Source organism: Sciurus carolinensis, chromosome 9 (assembly GCF_902686445.1).
Source record: "Sciurus carolinensis chromosome 9, mSciCar1.2, whole genome shotgun sequence".
NCBI classification, from domain to species: Eukaryota; Metazoa; Chordata; class Mammalia; order Rodentia; family Sciuridae; genus Sciurus; species Sciurus carolinensis.
In genome coordinates, this window is record NC_062221.1 from 112,888,348 (window position 1) to 112,907,466 (window position 19,119).

Genomic DNA, 19,119 nt, shown 5'->3' on the forward strand with positions numbered 1-19,119 from the left:
ATCAGCAGAGAAATTTATTATCTATTACCAGATGTACAAATAATTGCAGAAAACTCTATAGCAACCCCATTGGAATGCAAAGAAAAATCTGATTTCAGAAACATAAGCAGGAAGCCCATAAGAGAAAATTTATTGAGGTTAAAAAAAATAATAAAACACACAGCATCAGATGGAGAACAGAATAATTAAATTTTCTAATTTATGAAGGGAAAAAGTAATTTGCAGAATTTAAATTCACATTATAAATGTTAAAACAAACACAAAACTCTCTTATAATGAGAAACGAAGGGAGAAAAATTAAAATTATGAAGTGAAACTTAAAGGAGAGAGAATGATGATTCAAATTTTAAAATATTCTTGTTCCATAGGTCAGGGGATTGGGGTGAGAGAGAGGGTTCTAGCTACAAAAATTAAGGGAATTGCATACTAGGGGTTGCAAACTGAAAAGGTTCACTACAATGCAGAGAAAGTCAGTTAATCAGACTCACCAAGAGGTTTTCTAGAAACTCGTTTGGAGTTCGATGAAAGAGAAAAATATCCCAAAAATGGCAAGGCAGAAAATATACAGGTTACAAACAGAGAAATGAAGTGATAATGACTTCATGTTTGCCCTTTAAATGAATACATCAGACAGGAAAAAGTTATAAGTGGATAGTCGGGGGCCCAAGAAGTCTATGCCTTTCCTAAAGGACTCCACTAAGAATGATACAGCATACTTTCTGAATCATCTTAGTTATATAAAAATGTTAGATACGTTGAAGATAAGATCCACAGAATCTCACAATACAAAAAGATTGAAAGTGAATGGGCAAATAAGGTAAACACTGAGTCAAGACTGAATGTTACAAAATTGGATAAAACCAAAAAGCAACAACAGAAGTCATTCTTATATGTCCAAATCAAACTAATAAAGACAGAAGCATAAATTCAAAGTAGTATAGAGGAAGTGGGCTTAATAGAGGAATTTGCAAGATTTCAAAAATTTTAAGTGTGAAATAGAAAAGGGAGGTTTTAAAAAAAATGTTGAAAACCCCAATGTCAACTGCTGTACTATGTAAACCATAACACGTAAATTTCTAAATATAAAAAATATTTAGAATATAAATTAAATATTTAAGTGTATAACAGTTTACAAATACAAAAGAAAAATTGAAAATTGAAGTAATGAAACTAGAAAGCACAAAACAATGATAAAATTACAGTAGAGAGAAATATATGATATGTAAACAGATATATCACTGTGTAAAGTTGGCCTATTAAAAAGCAATTTCAGCTCTTGTAAAAAAAAAAGTAAGAATAACATTATTTTAAGAACACACATGGACAGATAAGTGTATTTATCATAAAAGAGGCATAGGCTGCTTTGTTATAGCGCGATGATGACTCCAATTCATCACCTTTTCCTGGGTCCAGGTCGTTTACTGTGTAACTTGAGGTATTCTCTCAACTAAGTGGGGTGACTTGTCTCAATCCACAATGAAGAAACAGAAATAGGACTTGCTTCGACAAATAGGGCCTTAGGAGCCTTGAAGAAAACAAAGATCTGAAATGGACTTGTGCCTGGGGACTTATACCCCCACATTACTGCCATCACATGAAAACAATCCTGGTCTTTTCCTACTAGAAGATGAGATAGGTATGTTGTGCTAGTAACTAATCAGTCCAGTTGATGGTCACTCAACATCAAGACAGGCTGGTGAACACAACCAAAAACCACTGCTCCTTAACCAACTGAGTCCACAGGCAGGAATAAAAATAGATTCAACTCAAGTGTCACTGAGGAGGTAATATTTTATTTCATTTTGGCTTTATTTTTGCATGATTATAATATTGTATAATTGATTTCACTGATAAAATCAGGTAAAGAGAATGAAAACAAGAGATAGGCAGATAATATGGAACAGTTAACATACTATATTATTAGACTCTTAAAGAACATTAAATTGATTCAATTCTAGATTTTTGGAGTAGAAAGAAAAGTAAAATTCTAGGCGTCAAAAATGCACCAGAATCTTCACAAAATTTTCCTTACCAATTAGGGAAATTAGGAAATTTCCTTACCAATTTGTTCCTTATCAAAAAAATTGGAAGCTCCTTTAGTTACTAGACCTGCCCTACAAGAAATGCTAATGCATCACTTACTAGACCTGCCCTACAAGAAATGCTAATGCATCTTTCAAGTTGAGATAAAGTTCACTAGATAGTAACTTGAAGTCATATGAAAATATAAAGCTCTCCAGTAAAGACAAACACATGACAAATACAGAAAACAATACTATCATAATTCTGGCTTATAACTTTACTTTTTTGTCAGGATTAAAAGACAAATACATAGAAATAACAATAACTGTATGTCCAAGGGTATACCAATGTATAAAGGCAAAAATTTTGCCATCATGTTAACTCTTTTGTATTATTTGATATCTCATTTTCATTCTCTTTACCGTATTTTACCAATGAAACCAATTACACAATATTATAATCTTGCAAAAACAAAGCCCAAACAAAACCTAAAGTAGGGTAGAGTGGAACTGTGGAGGGGTTTTTATGCAATTGAAATTAAGTTAGTATCAATTTAAGTTGAATTGGAATAATTTTAGTATGTTATTTGAGGTCTCCATGGTAACCACATAGAAGCTATCTACAGGGGATTTAAGAAAGGGAATGAGAAGAGAATAAGAAGCATGTCAGTATAAAAATCAACTAAACACAAAGAAAGGCAATAATGTAGGAAATGAGAAACAAAAAAACTGAAGACATGTAGAAAACTAATGACAAAATAGTAGAAGGGCTTCACTGCCAGTATTAAACATAGATGAATTAAAACCCCTAATGTAAAGAATGTAATATTGGCAGAATGGGGGGTGGGGGACAGGTTCCAACTATATGCTATCTATAACAGACTCATTTTAGATCTAAAGAAAGTTAAAAGATGAAAAATGATATTCAATTCAACAGAGATCATAAATGCTATACTAATATTAGAAAAAAATCACTTTAAGTTAAAAATTGTTACAAGACAAGGAGAAACACTACAGAGCTGAAACAATAAAAACACCAAAGAAAATGGAAATAGAAAACTTCATTACATTGGATTCAGTCTTGATTTCTTAAAGACAACCCAAATAATTTTTAAAAACACAAGCAACAAAGACAAAAATAGATAAATTTAACTTCCTCAAAATTAAAAACTTCTGTGCATTGAAGGACAAAAATCAACAAAGTAAAAAGGCAACCCACATAATGGGGGAATATAAATCATCCATATCTGAAAAGCAGATTATTTTCAGATTAATATCATAATATGTAAAGAACTGTTACAACTTAACAACTAAAAATCAAACAACCCAATTTTTAAAAAATGGGCGGAGGACTGGAATAGACATATTAATGAGGAAATGTAAATGGTCAATAAACTGATGGAAAACATCACTACAATTAAGAAAATTAAATTAAAACCATAATGGGAATACCACTTCTAACTCTTTAGGATTGTCACTATTTTTTAAAACATCAAAAAATGCAAGCATTGATGAAGATATGGAGAAAAGGAATTCTTTTGCATTGGGGATAAGGATGTAAAATGATACCTCCGCTGTAGAAACAGTAGGGTGACTTCTCAAAAAAATTAAAATAGAATTACCACATAATCCAGCAACTCCATTCCTAGGTGAATACCCAATTAATTGAAGGCTGAGGCTTGAAGATAGACTTGAATACCCATGTTCATGGCAGTATTATTTACAATAACTAGAGTGGAAGCAACGTGTATATCCATCAATAAATGAATGGATAAGCAAAATCTCTAAGATACAGTGGAATGTTATTCAACCTTAAGAAGAAAGAAAATTTTATACATGCTACAATGTGGAAAAACCCTGACTAGTACATGTTAAGTGAAAATAAGCCAGTCAAAAATGCATTCTACTGTCATGTACAACAAATTAGAACAAACAAAAACAATTTTTTTAATTAATAAAATTTTTTAAAAGGAAGAAAAAAGGTCAAATATTCTATGGTACCACTTATATGATATACCTAGACTCAATGACCAGAGTTGTTGATTTCACAAAGAGCGAAAGCAGAACAGTGGTTTCCAGGGGCTGGGCAGAAAAAGGTAAATGGGACATCGTTTCAGTTTGGGAAAAAGTTCTGGAGATAATTACTGATGATGGTTACATGATAATACCTAAATTTAATATCACTTATACACTTGAGATGGCTAAAATATAAATTTTTATGTGTTTTATCTCAATCAAAAACAAAAACAAATAAATGCTTAACAGAATTCCTGTCATCATGAATTGTGGGAAGCAATCCATGATTAGCAGAATCAGGCTTGGCTGAGCCATGGGATACAGAGGTCTGACTCCTAGGAACTGACAGTCATGAGAGACAGTTTCAGACAGCCTGGGGTAGGTGACCATGTACAGAGTTGACTCACCATCTGGGAAAATGCTAATTCTCTAAGCAAATGATTTCCACCCCATCCTGTTCCTCACAGGAGAATCCTCCCCAGGTACGGGACCTTTTACCTGTGTGACTAAATAAGGGTGAAGATGGGCTTCTCCATCTTGTGGGAAACCAGATCTGGCATGGCCCAGTCCACCACATCCCCTTTCATTTGAAAAGATTATTGGCAATTATGCTTATTGATTAGATAAGTTTCTTGGTGATTAATTGATAGCAGGCACCTCTGTCCTATCTTCCAAAAGAAACTCTTTCCCTCATCCAGGCGGGACTGCGGCAGAACCCCCCACAATGGATATCATGATGCCATGTTTCTATAAACAACTAGAACACTGGATAAAAATTAGGAACAAGTAAATTTAAAATTGGACAACAACAATCACAGGAATGTATTTACTGGAAGAAGAGAAACAAATTATTTGAATCCTATAATCTATAGCTTTTTGTTAGGTGGTCCTTTCTCCACTGCAGTGCAGGTAGGGTGAATTCAGTCAGAGCATGGTGATCTTTCTAACAGGGAGAAAGTTGGAGTCTGGGGAGGCCAAGGCAATTGAAATTAGAACAGCAGAAGGCTAGAGAGGAAGAAGCCATGAAGAGAAAGAATTTTGAAATATATGGGGCAGTTTCCTTGTGTCTGTTGCAGTATATAAACTTACGCATGAACGGGGTGAAACATATGGAGCTGCAAGCTGAACAACTCCAGAAATCATGCAGGGATAGAAGACACTAACATTGAATGAGTCAGAGTAGTGGTCATTAATGAATAGCGGGTTCATCCTCTAGAGATCCCAGGTCAGACATTAGTTGCCACATTGCTAAACTAGATATAGAGTAAAAGAGAACTAAGGCCTACACCTTCTCCCTCTCATGCTTTCAACTCTACTTTGAATCAGCAGGAAGCGGGACATGAGTATGAAATATTGACAGAAAATATTAATAATCTCAAGTGAAACCAGGTTTGCCAAATAAGACACTGTCATAATGAAAAAAAAAGAAACAAGTGATACATTGAACTTCCTCATAGTAAAACAGATTTGCTCTTTCAACAACAATGCGAAGAATACAAATATGCAGACATGCAATAGGCATATCTGAGAAATACTTGTGTTCAAACTCTTTGTGTGTGTATGTGTAGAATATACATATAATAAGACAACAAATCAATTTTAATTGGCAAAAGAACCAAAAACATTTCACAGAAGATGGTGATAATGGCCAAGAATCTCAAGAAATGGTGCTCAACATCAGAAGCCATTCAAAAAATGTAAATTAAAACCAAAATAATACACCACTACATACTCACTAGAATGACCACAAATTAAAAATAAACTGGCAAAAACAAGCTGAAACCATTCCACATTGCCAGAAAAAAAAAAAAAAAGGACAAAATGATATACTACTTCGGAAAAAAAGGTTGGTAGTTATCTGTAAGGATAAATACGTACTTATATGACCACAAAAAGTTCATATCTAGGTGTTAACCCTTTAGAACTGAAAACATGTCCTCTCCACTACATGTACATCTTCATAGTAGCATTTTTCTTTCCTCTTTTTAGAACTGAGGATTGAACTCGGGGGGCTCAACCACTGAGACACATCCCCAGACCTTTTTATTTTTTTATTTTGAGACAGGACTCAAAATAATTTGCTGAGGCTAAGTTGCTGAGCCTGGCTTTGAACTTGTGATTCTCCTATCTTAGCCTCCTGAGTTACTGGGGTTACAGGCATGTACCCTTCAGTAGTATTTTTTTCATATAAACCCTGAACTGGAAAGAACCCATATGCTAAACAAGAAGCATATGAAAAAACAAATTGTGATTATCTATATGATGTAATGCCACCAGCAATATAAAGGAATAAAGTACTCGTGAAAAAATTTGATGAATCACAAAAAATTTATTTTAAGCAAAACTACATCTATAAAAACTATAGAAAAGAAAATTTCACTTACATGGAATTCTAGGAAAGGATTTCTAACCTAGAATGTCAGCAAACAGGTCCAGTATATATGGAATCAGAGAAGTTAAAGGAATTAATTGCAAAGAGTTAATTTTTAGGGTAGAAGAAATGTTTAAAATCTTGATATGTTTTACTATGGCTTATAAAACAGTACACATATGTTGAAAATTCACCAAAATATATTTAAAGTATACATTTTATTGTATTTAAATTATATCTCAATAAACAATTTTATAAACATGCCATAGTAAATATCCAATATTTTGCCATTTTTTTTTAGTACTTGGAGTCAGTTGTATTTTATGCAAAACTGTTAAGTTATGGGAGATAATAAGTTCCTGGTTTTGTTTACACTAGTTTGAACAAGGTCCTGTGATTTACAAGTTAACTAGTTCTTTCATAAAAGAAGAAAGAGGAAGCAAAGTCTAAGGAGAAAGGGAACAGGAGAAAGAATTAGAGGAAGAAGAGAGGAAGAAAGAAAAGAAACAAGGACTAGAAAAAAATATATATATACAACAGACATTAATAAAAAATCTGCAAAGCAAAAGAAACTTTACATAGGAAGAGAATGGATTTAAATAAGCATTAAGATATACTATGACCCAGAATGGAAGATTTAATATGAAATAATTTTTACTCAAATTAATTTATATGTGTGATATAATTCTAAATTAAGATGTTAATGAGATGTCAGAGGAAAGGAAAAGTGTACAAAAAAAATGAATGACCTTTTGAGGATAGTAAGGGGCATGGTTAAAATTATCCTAATATTATAAATAAATTAAAAGGAGGTCTATGAATTTGAATCAAGAGTTGACAGATGAGGGCTGGGGATATAGCTCAGCTGGTAGAGTGCTTGCCTTGCAAGCACAAGGCCCTGGGTTCAATCCCCAGCACCACAAAAAAAAAAGAAAAAAAGTAAAAGAATTGATAGATGAAACAGAATGAAGTCACCCATACGTATATCACATCAGCCATGAAAAAAAAAAGCAATTAAAACACTCATACTTTGCTGGTGGGAATGCAAAATGGTGTAATCAGTATGGAGATTCCTCAGAAAACTTGGAATGGAACCACCATTTGACCCAGTTTTCCCACTCCTTGGTTTATCCAAAAGACTTAAAATCTTCATACTACAGTGATGCAGCCACATCAATGTTTACAGCAGCTCAACTCACAATAGCTAAACTATGGAACCAACCTAGGTGCCCTTCAACCGATGAATGGACAAAGAAAATGTGATATATATAGACACACACATACACAATGGAATATTATTCAGCTTTAAAGAAGAATGAAATTAGGACATTTGCAGATAAATGGTTGGAGTTGGAGAATATCATGCTAAGGGAAATAAGCCAAACCCAAAAAATCAAAGACTGAATATTTTCTCTGATATGCAGATGCTAATTCACAATAAATGTGTGGGGGCATTAGGGAAGAATAGAGTTACTTTATATCAGGTAGAGGGAAGTGAAGGCAGGGGAAGAGGGTCTTGGAGTAGGAAGGTGTTAAGGTTTGGATGTGAAGTGTCCCCCAAAAGCTCACACGTGAGGCAAAAAGATTCAGAGGAGAAATGATTGGGTTGTAAGAGTCTTAACCCAAGCAGTGAATGAATCCCTGATGAGATTAATGGAAGTGGTAGGGTGTGGTTGGAGGAGGTGGGAATTGGGGCGCAGCTTTGGGGAATATATTTTGCATCTGGAGAGTGGAGTCTCTCTCTCCCTCTCTCTCTCTCTCTCTCTCTCTTCTGTGTGTGAGTGTGTGTGTGTGCTTCCTGATCACGTGAGCTGCTTCTCTCTGCCACACTCTTCCACCATAATGTTCAGTCTCACCTCAAGCCCCTAGGAATGAAGCTGACCTTCTATGGACTAGGACCTCTGAAACCGTGAGTCCTCAAATAAACCTTTCCTCCTCTACAATTGTGCTGCTCAGATCATTTAGTCACAGCAGCGGAAAAGCTGACTAAAACAGAAGGAGAGTAGAATGAAACAGACATTACCTCATGTATATATATGACTGCATGACCAATGTGATCCCACAATATGTACAATCAGAAAAATGAGAAATTACACTCCATTTATATATGATTTTTCAAAATGTATAAATGCATTCTACTGTCATGTACAACTAACTAGAACAAATTTCTAAATTTTCAAAAAAATCAGTCGAAGGCAGTAGATTTTAGAATAAACAATGTGAAGATGATCATTTGAGTCTAGTTATACTAAAACATTCCATGTAAAAGCAAAGTTGTGTGAACTAAAAGAATATAATTAATACAATTACAGACTAAGAAATGACCTTAAGCATAAAAACAAAGGTAGAAATGTAAATATGAATTTAACATATTCCACAGCAAATAAATTTAAAATTTCTGTATATACGAACTATAAACTAGCTAAAATATAGAACGAAACATGAGTAAGGGAAAAGGATGCCTGTAAGTGAAGGAAAAACAAATGTTATTCAAAGTAAAGAACTCTTAAAGTTATTAAAATATGATCAAATAAATAAAAATTAACTAAAATATTACCACATTATTTTTACTATCATACAAATTGACCTAATTGATATTAATACATCAAGGTGTTTGATATTTTTACTGGTCAGTATTTAGTAACCAATTAAATTATAGCAATGAGAAACTAGAAAAATGAATTATGATGGATCCTTAAGATGAAGACTACGGAGCAAATTAAAAATCATTTATAAAAATTGGGAATAACATTACAAAGCTTTTTATATGAAATAAAATAAAAAGCAAGATAACAAAAACATGTCACATAAAAATATTGCTATATATAGCCCATATATATGGTCCTAATTTTATCTATAATACTTTGTGTGTCCATGTACACTATAAATATATACATGCCTATGTGTACATACATAATCATACATATTTATTATAATAGTACCAGGATACATATTCCATACTTACAGTATAGTTTATGGTGATGCTGATATTACAGCAATTTTTCTCCTTATTTGTACTTTTTGTGTTTTCTATTTTCTGTACTTCTATATTTTCTTAGTTTTCTGGAACTAAAATATTCACTTTTCAGGTTTATAATGAGGAAAAATGGTTTAAATAGACTCCCCTGAGTTAAACTTGAAAACAGCAAAAATAATGTTATCAGAAAAAAAGCCAAATATATCAGAGCAGAAAAAGAAGAATTAATTTTTGAATCCTACTTGAAAAAATAACAAATGGAGGCTCTGAGGACTATATTGCACCAATTTATTATGACTAAAAATTGAGTATTGAGAAACAATATAGGATTTCATTGCCAGCTATGTAGGAAGATAATGACTGGCAATTTTCTCAAAAGAGAGGTACACTGAGAAAGAATGATGAAAACCATTTTAGGTTTCAAATTTTAAATAAAGTAACAGAAACAATGTTAAAAAATATCAGATACATGGGGAAGTAAGGAATAATCGTTCTAGTTGCCCAGCTATATCTTCACAATATATTCCCATTACAGTTACAATGGCTGTAAAAATGAGAACAGAATGATCACAAGAGTCCCAAAGAATGAACAGTGCCCTCGGCATGAACAGGTGAAACCCAGGAGCTTCTAGTCCCTCTCACACTTCCCTTATAGCTCTGAGCAAATTCTTATACCTCTCAACTCTGAGCCTGGGCTTCCTCACTTTTTGAAGTGTTTTATTGCTTTGCTTTACATAATTGACCATACAATAATTACACATGTCTATGGAGTACAGTTTCAATACATTTGTAAACTGAATAATTGGCACACATCTATAATCCCAGCTCCTCAGGAGGCTGAGGCAGAAGGATCACAAATTCAAGGCCAGTTTGGACAACTTAGTGAAAATTAAAAAAGAAAAAGTGTTTGGATATAGCTCAATCATAGAGTGCCCCTGGTTTTAATCCCTAAACCTTAAAATTTAAAAACAATTGAATCAGATTGGCATATATATCACCTCAATCATTATCACCTCTTTCTGGTGATAAGTTTAGGTCCTCTTTTCCAGGTATCTTTAAATGTACAATATATTTTAGATATTGTCACCCTAACAGATGATAGAACACCAGTGCTTATTCTTATCTATGTGTAACTTTGGACCCATTGATCTGCCTTTCCCCATTTTTCCATTCCCCTCTCACCTCCCAATTCTCTAGTAACCACTATTCTACTCTCAACTTCTGTAAGATCAACTTTTTAAGATTCTACAAATGAATGAGATCATGCGATGTGACATTTGTCTTTCTGTGCCTGACTTACTCACTTAATGATGTCCTCATCTTTAAATGGAAGGAGTTGAGACAAATGTCCTCTACAACTATAAAATTATTTGACTCCAAACTCATTTTCATGGTTGCTAAACCACTGAGACAAGTGATTCTATTTGGTGATTTTCAGTGTTGACCAAATCAAAATCAGAGAGATTGCAATACCCTTCCATAAAAAGGCACAAATCTTCACACACATCCTGAATTTAATCCATCTTCCTATGATAATTTCCTTAAACCACACTCTCATCCCAAAAAGCATACATGAAAATCTCCTTCCTTTTCTTTCCCTGTTTCTGAAAACAAAACAGTTTTGTTATCAACATCAATCATATCAACAATAATCATATCAACAATAATCATAATAGTATGATTATTTAGCAATCACTCCACGTCAAGTTCTGTGTTGTTTTATATTTCCTACATTTTCCTTCATTTTACCTACAAATAAAGTGAAGATTAAACAGATTAAATGATCTAAGGTCATACAATAAGAAGCAACAGGACATTTTCAGGTGAAATCCAAAAAACATGAGCAACATGGTACAAGCTATTATGCGAACATTTGCGCAAACAAAGAAGACCCCATCAAAAGTTCACTAGCTCATCAAGAATAAAGAGCCTTTGGGAAGAGCAGAATTCCAAACACAAAAAAATTGACCCACTGATGCCACCAAGACAGGTGTTTGTATGGTCATAGCACCAGGTAAAACAAAACTCTACAAGTGGAACTTTAAGATTCCTCAAGGCTAGTGACCAAAAGCAAATTAAAGGCAAAAATGTATTTTGCACTCTAGTTTTGAAGCAATCAATGCAAATTCAGAAAATAAATATTGATTCAATTTGTTATACAAAATCAAGATATAAGTAAGTTATTTATCTAAATATGTGGAAAGTTACTGACAAGGAATCTGACTACAAAGCAAAATAAACTAGGTGTCCAATAAGTTTTTAAACCAGGAATTCGCAAGCATGGATTTCAAAAAGGGTCTGAAGAAACACTGGGCAAGTCTGTTCCAAATGTAATTTCCTGGGGCAATTTCCAGAGATTCTGATTTAGTAGATACATTTGCATTTTTAAATGGATAACCTAGGAGTTTCAAGTAGTCCATGAAAATGCATGGAGAAGACCTACATTTGGAAATTAAGGAAGTAAAGAGAAAATGGGTTTAAAAGGAAAACAGTGAATTACTGCATTATAATTTACCAGATCACACATTTATATTATCTCTGCCATGAAACAGTATTCTAATTATTCTTTCCATTTAGAAGTGAGCAAACTGAAGTTCATGGAGGCTGAGTCACTTGGCCTGATATCTAGCCATCAGGACGTGAGTTTAAAATTACACATTTCATATTCTTTCACATCACCCTTGTATTAAAGAGACTTTGGTATAATAAATTATAATAGCTTGTATGCATGTAATTTTCATAAGTCAATAGAAATAAATTACTGGACACATCAGAAGAGAATTGATACAATTTAGAGAAATATAAAAATTTTGTTGAGGCAATGGGCTCAGAAACCCATGGATCTTGGGAAGGTCATTGCCCTACATGATGGCTATTAAAGTTGTATGACTTGCTATTCTCTTTCTACCTGAATGTGGTTCATGTACCCATGTATTGCCTAAGAGTTTATTAGCAATTCAGAACCTTGTGCTTCCTCTCAGCCTATGAATAAGAATTTGCTTTTCACCAAGATTGCTAAGATTGCTTTACCATATAAGGAAAATTTCATGATTTTAGAAAAATGACTTAAATTTCCTGTATTTCCCTTTCCTCATCTATGAAATGAGAAAACTGATTGATCTATCTTTAATATATTTGCCAGGACACTAGAACATAGGATTTGGAAAACTGTCCTATGAGACAAATCTGGCCAGAAATCTAAGAATAGCTTTAATATTTTTAAATGACTGAAAAAATCAAAATGATAATATTTTGTGACAGGTGAAAATTACAATTAATACAAAATTTAGCATCCATTAATAAGTTTTGATAGAACACAGTCATGCTCCTTTTTTTATGTATTGTCTACAGCTGCTTTCATACTATTATGGCAAAGCTGAATAGATGACCCACAGAAACTAAAATATTTACTCTCTGGCCTTTTGCAGAAATACTTACTAACCTTTGCTACCAGAATAAAAGCAACAACAAAAACTGCCATTTTACCAGGAGCATGAGTCAGCAACTGTACTATGAACATATGTGCAAATAAATAAAATAGAGACATACAAATACTTATTTATAGTTTGTAGAGTTATCTCTCCACTTCCATTATATTTAAATTTTTATTAAAATACCTGACTAGTCTTGTTTTTCAGAATGTTTTTTTCTGTTTAGAAGACAGATATAATCAGTGATTTCTTAGGTCAACAAAAGTGAGACATGCCATCCTACAGGTAAATTTCAGAATCTCCAGGGGTTCAGGAAGAGCAGGTATAATTTGAATAAAGCAATCATGTGAAATAATCTATTGAAAATTCAACGAAATTCCTATATCAAGTATAGACTTGTAGAAAATGAGAGAAATCATAAGAGTTTGCATGAGTTAAAAATGATTTCAAGATACAGTAACATTTTTGATTTCCTTATTTCCTTTTTGCTCTTGTTAATGTATAAAAGTTCTATCATATTTTAATCATTATCACGAATTTCATGAATGATGCTGTCAGCAGAGACAGAAACATATGTAGTAATATCATCTGAGTTTTCCTGATTAAAAATTCAGGCAACTGACTAAAGCTTTAGTCAAAACAATCTCAGGAAGTCTCCCTAAAGTTCATAGTGAAACTATAATATAAAAATGATTATAAACTATGACATTAAAATGACATAAGGTTAGGAGCCTAGAGTTCAAATTTCTCTGACTTTTAAATTAAAGTGCCCAAATTATACACTACACAAACAAAACACTTATGAAGAAACTTCTGGGACAAAATATAAATATAAATGATAAAATAAATATGATAAACTGCACACTACTATCCTTTAGATTCTGAATTTGAATATAAAATTCAAATGTTTTCAGAATAATTAGCTCAAATATGCAGTTGAAAATATAAGAAAGGAAGTTGATATTTTAAGGTTTTTTTTTTTTAGTATACATTCAAGAATATTTTAGGAAGGCATTTAAAACAAAGAAAATAATCTACTTTCACAAAACTCCTCAGAAAACTATTAATTTTGAATTTTGAATTTGTTGTTTTCATTATCATAAAGTGGAACAAGTAGTTCTACTTTATTAAGAACTTTATTACCATAAAAACTAATAAAGGAAACATTACTAAAATTAGTAATGTTTATTAACATAAATCAATAAACCAGGATCGAATAAAGTTGTTGCTTATGACCATAAACCAGCTTTGGTTTTTATTATGCTAAACAAGGAAGAAAGTTGTATTTTATGATTTAGTTTGCTTTGCAAGTGAAAATTTACTTTTGTAAAAAGTTTACTAAAAAGGAGGGCTTTCTGAATTAATGAAATTAAAATAAGACATTTATTAAGTCATGACTTTCAAACACTCAATTTCTCTATTACTCAATTATTTTTTCTCGTTTTTTTTTATTTATTCCCTATGTACATCTTCTTTTAAAAGGTTTTCTAGTTACTAATTATCTGAAAAGTAAATAAAATAAAAACATCAATTTCCCAATCATAAAAACACGCACATACATATACATACAAATCATCACAGTAATATGACTTGGTATACCTATGATTATAACATATTTTTTCATACTATGATGTCATAGCATTCTTTATCCCAGAATACAAACCACACTATTATTTTATATACAATTTTTAAAGACAAATTATTAATAAGTATCTTACCAGATCTTACCCAGCACATCAAACACAGAAAAATGTATACTCTCATTTGGAATCTGAAAAAGTAAAAAAAAGCACTCAGATTCCCCCCAAAAAAGAAATTCCGTAATTCATTAAGGTTTCTCTTTGATAGGCTTGTCACAAGCTGGCAGGCTTTACTGTAAAACTGACTTTTGCTCCTCCCTCTTTGTTGAAAAGGTGAGGTAGTTTTTTTTCTCCCATTTGACTTGAGGTCATGAGAAGGAGTTTCAAGTCAAAGACTCTGTAATAAGTCATAAAGTTTCTGTGACACAAGTTGAATCTAAGGGAATGAAAAGGCTAATTATATATTTCTTTATTCCTTTTAGCCTCAGGATTTCAGAAGTGGTCTGGAAGAATCTGTTTGTGGAAAGTTAGGGGAAAAAATGTGTTGTTAGAAAATGCCAGAAATGGAAAGAGTCAGAAAAAGTTGTGGCTTATGTTCAGTTTGATTACAAACTAAGCTGCCCTTACACACCATAAAATCAGTAATGAAATCCATACCCATGAAGCTGTCAAGTATAAACTATGGGCTTTTCAGGTTTACATCAGTTTGCATCCAAAACACAGAGGCTATTTTAAAATTTAAAATTCTAGCTTGTTTCTTGAGGCTAAAATTTGAAAATAAAAAAATACTTTTGCTTTTAGTATGATAATTTTAAATTATTACAAACTTTATTTTTACATGTTTACTCAAGTTTCATTTTCTTCCCAACTATGAACTTAAGCAAAGAAAATTGAGAGTTTTCTAAGTGCATGGGTTACAAGGTCAAAAATTGCATTTAATTTTAGGAAATTCATTTCTCTCTAAATTCCAAAGATTCAGTAAGAATAGCAGTGTTTAATATACATCAGAGATCAGCAGAAACTAACCTGAGTCTGAAATCATGCTTCAGAAGTCCACAAACAAAATGAGATATTCATTTTAAAATCATGAAAATTTGACTGCTCATGAAACGTCACCATTTGACCTGTTTGATCTCTGAGTGTTTTATGTAAGACTATTTTTAAAGGTTCCCATTACTATAATTTGTTTACCACCAAATAATGTAGGTCTGAGCTGTAATAACTGCACTTCTCTAACAGATATAAATAAACCACATCATTTCAGAAAATGAAGAAAGATGATATATGCAGCATTCATGTAAAACATTTTTAACAAATGCATACTGAATAAGCTAAAGAAAAAATATTTACTATTTCACTTATAATTTCCCTTTCTTTTGTGCTCTTGAGGTAGTACTATAATATGACCCTTGCACATTTTTTTCATCTTTATCATTCTGAAGAGGTCATATGAACTTGGCATTTCAGATAGTACAATACAGAGCAGAGTTTCAAAATGAATGTCTTTATTATCGTATACTTACTGTCAATAGGAGAAAGTTGGGATTATTAAAGTCTATTGGATTAAATAGCAAATTATAAAGAGATGACAAAATAATATATTAAATGCCAATAATTTAATAGGTCCTTATTTACTTGTGTACTTATTTAGTCCTCACTGGATATAAAAAATGATTTTAAGACATTTACTGACTTGTATACAATGTAAACAAGAACACCAAGGTGATGATGACTTTGACAATAATGGTGATAATAATGATTGAGAAGAAAGAAAACTGAGCTCTACGTACCAGGTTTGCTTCTGAGGTAATTATGATAGTTGAATAATATTTATGTTGAGTCACTGTTTATCAGAATGCACTTTACTACAACCTTTTATTTAACTTAGCAATGTGTCAAAAATATTTAGTAATCTTACCCTTTGATTCGGAATTAAACACCAAGGTACTTTTCTACAGAAATCCTAGGTCCTCACACGTGATAATAAACAGCATGTACACAAAGGTATCAAAGAAAGGATGTTCATCTGAGCATTAGTATAATAGCCCAAAAGTGGAAAATGTAAATGTCTAATAATGAAGCATTAGTCTAATTATGTCCATACTGCAGATTAAAATTTATAAAGCAGATAGACCAGTATTTATATATGGAGAAAAACTCCATTACAGTTTTAGGGAGAAAAGGACAAGCTCAAAAATGGTATAGATAGTACAATTTTTAAATTGTGTGATATGTATATATACATTGTTCAAACTCCAGATTTTCCTCCAAAATTATTATCTCTATGTGGTATATTTTCTGGTAATTTTTAATTTTATTTCTTAACTTCAAAAATATTTCTTTATAATAACCACATGTAAAACAACAACAGCAAGAAATGCTACATTTACTTAGGGGAAAATATGGGCAGGAAAATCAAAATGAAGAAAAAAATAGAATTTTTTAAAATGAAGATAAAATGAAGTCAGTTTAAAAAAGAGTCTTTTAACAGTAAATTTCCAAATTTCCATTTATACATTCATTTATGCAACTTTTATTAAGCACCTAGGAATTGCCCGGTATAGGCTAAAACCTATTGGGGATAAAATAGGGATATTCACTTATTTGAAGAGCATAATTTCAGCAACTATTTATTAGAGGCCCACAGATGTGTCAGAATTGTTCTAACCTAATATATTTAATGTATAGTAGTTCACAATAAAGGAGAACTGAAAGAAGGATACCTAGGAAACTATGATACTATACAGGTGGGGCACCCAGCTAATCTAGATTGTAGAGTTCAGGAAATCCTGGCAGAATATACTACCTGGACAGAGTTACAAAAATAATGAGTCAGAGGCTGGGGATATAGCTCAGTTGGCAGAGTGCTTACTTTACATGCAGAAGGCCCTGGGTTCAAATCCCAGCATCACAAAAAAAAAAAAAAAGTCAGCTGGGTAAAGAAGAAAGAAAGAACTGATGTGTATATTTTTTCATTTTGATAGGCTCATACAGGTAGAAGTATAAGACATCTTGGAATGAATAAAGAAAAACTAATTCTTTATAAAGTATTCCTTGTTTTGAAACCAGCAATGCCTTATATGTGACTAACGATCCAGTAAATGCTGAGAGTAAAGTCAATTATTTTTTTGTTTTTGCTAGATTTACTATCATGCATGCATTCAATACGAGTTAGGAGATACAGGATACATATGTTAAAAAAATCTATTGAGGTTAAATTCTGAACAAACAGCTAGTCATGTGGGATGAATTTCAGAATTTATAACATTGAATAAGTACCCCAGAATTATAAGCAACATAAATTATGTACAGTCAAAAAGAGAAGATGTAATAAGAATGCCAAACTCATGAGCATTTGTACACAAAAGAATAGTGTACATTTCAACGTAACAATATAATCTGATCATTAACTTTTGCAAATACAAAAGTCTATAGCATGCATAGTCAAAAATAATGCTGAATTTTTACAAAGAAAGATGAAAATACAGTTCCCAGATAAACAGTAACTGAAGGTAGGTTAAGGAGGAAATATGTTGGTTTGTATAACATTTATGAGGTACATAAACATAAATATATCAAAGATATACATATAACAGAGACTTGCAGGTAACCATTTACTTGGTCAGCATGTATTTGTTATTTGCTTCCACTGTACTAATTTCCTTAACCTCCTTCTACTCTTCTATATTTACACTGATGACAAAGGAAAAAAGAGAGGAAAGGTAAACAATTTATAGACTCATGAATTATCACCTGAGATAATTACTAAAGTTACTGACACTTTATTGCAGTTGTATATATAGAACCTTTGTCTCTCCCATTATGTAGAGTTTTATGTTCACTTTCATTCCCAAGTTCAAAGTCAGTGCCAACACATAGGGAACACTAAGAAAATACCTATTAAATGAAGTAATTATATTTAGTCTGATCCATTCCTTAAATAACCTGAATTCCAAACAGAAGTTACTTGTTCAAAGTCACAAAACTAAGTAATGCCAGAGTTAAAGGGGAAAAGCAGATTTCCTAAAAATGTATCTCTTTCCGTTAGCAAAGGTGAGTTCTCGGGTCCATCAGACAAGCAAAAGTTTGTCTCATCAATTAAAAATGAATTCCCAAACTAAAAGAATGGTGTCCTCATTACTTGTACAATATTTGCAGGATGGTTTCAGGGTCCTACGTAGACATTTTCCGAGGATTCCTTGATACGGCTGTTTTCTCAAGTTCAACAGCTCTCCGAAACCACCTCAAACGTGGGTTGTCATTTTCAAAGACTTCTCTTAGGAGCACTTCCTGGATAAATAAAATTTTAATTTCAGTACTCTATTATATCAAAATCCATATGTGATTCATTCTTTCAAGAAATATTTTATCAACAATTTAATTTTAAAATACTAATGATGTATCCATTAACTCTTTGGAGACAAATTATTCTTTCCTCATTAGCCTAGTAGCTTCCGAAGTGAAGTTACTAAATCTTAGATCATCTCTATAGTCTTGATTGAAAATGTCGGTTGAGTAAATCCAAAATCAAATAATGAGCATGAGAAAACAGGTGCTGGAGAGCAACCGCTACAAGCAAAAGTGCAAAGCCCCTTGAGCAATAATCTTTACCTAACACTCTTCCAGGGTCTGATTCTGGGCGTGGCGGCAGCGTGGTGGGCGGTCCCCGTGGGGCTCGGGGGGCGTATCCCGCAGCCTAGCTCCGCCCCTGGCGCGCGCGCTC

The 19,119-nt window shown here is 32.6% G+C and overlaps 1 protein-coding gene across 6 annotated transcripts in view; it reads right to left on the reverse strand.

Moving 5' to 3' along the window:
• The window catches only part of Lipi (lipase I), a 68,868-nt gene extending 49,820 nt beyond the window's left edge, over positions 1–19,048 (reverse strand). For 4 of the 6 annotated variants that reach the window (XM_047565422.1, XM_047565417.1, XM_047565420.1 and 1 more), the window contains exons 1-3: positions 19,008–19,048; positions 18,538–18,686; positions 14,535–14,587 (exon numbers count right to left, since the gene is read on the reverse strand). In XM_047565422.1, coding sequence (XP_047421378.1) covers positions 14,535–14,580 — 46 coding nt within the window. In that variant the 5' untranslated portion in view covers positions 14,581–14,587; positions 18,538–18,686; positions 19,008–19,048. Of the gene's footprint in view, positions 1–14,534; positions 14,649–18,537; positions 18,860–19,007 lie in introns of those variants that run through there. The other 2 variants (XM_047565419.1, XM_047565418.1) reach the window with 2 other exon arrangements.
• Positions 19,049–19,119: the final 71 nt, after the last annotated feature.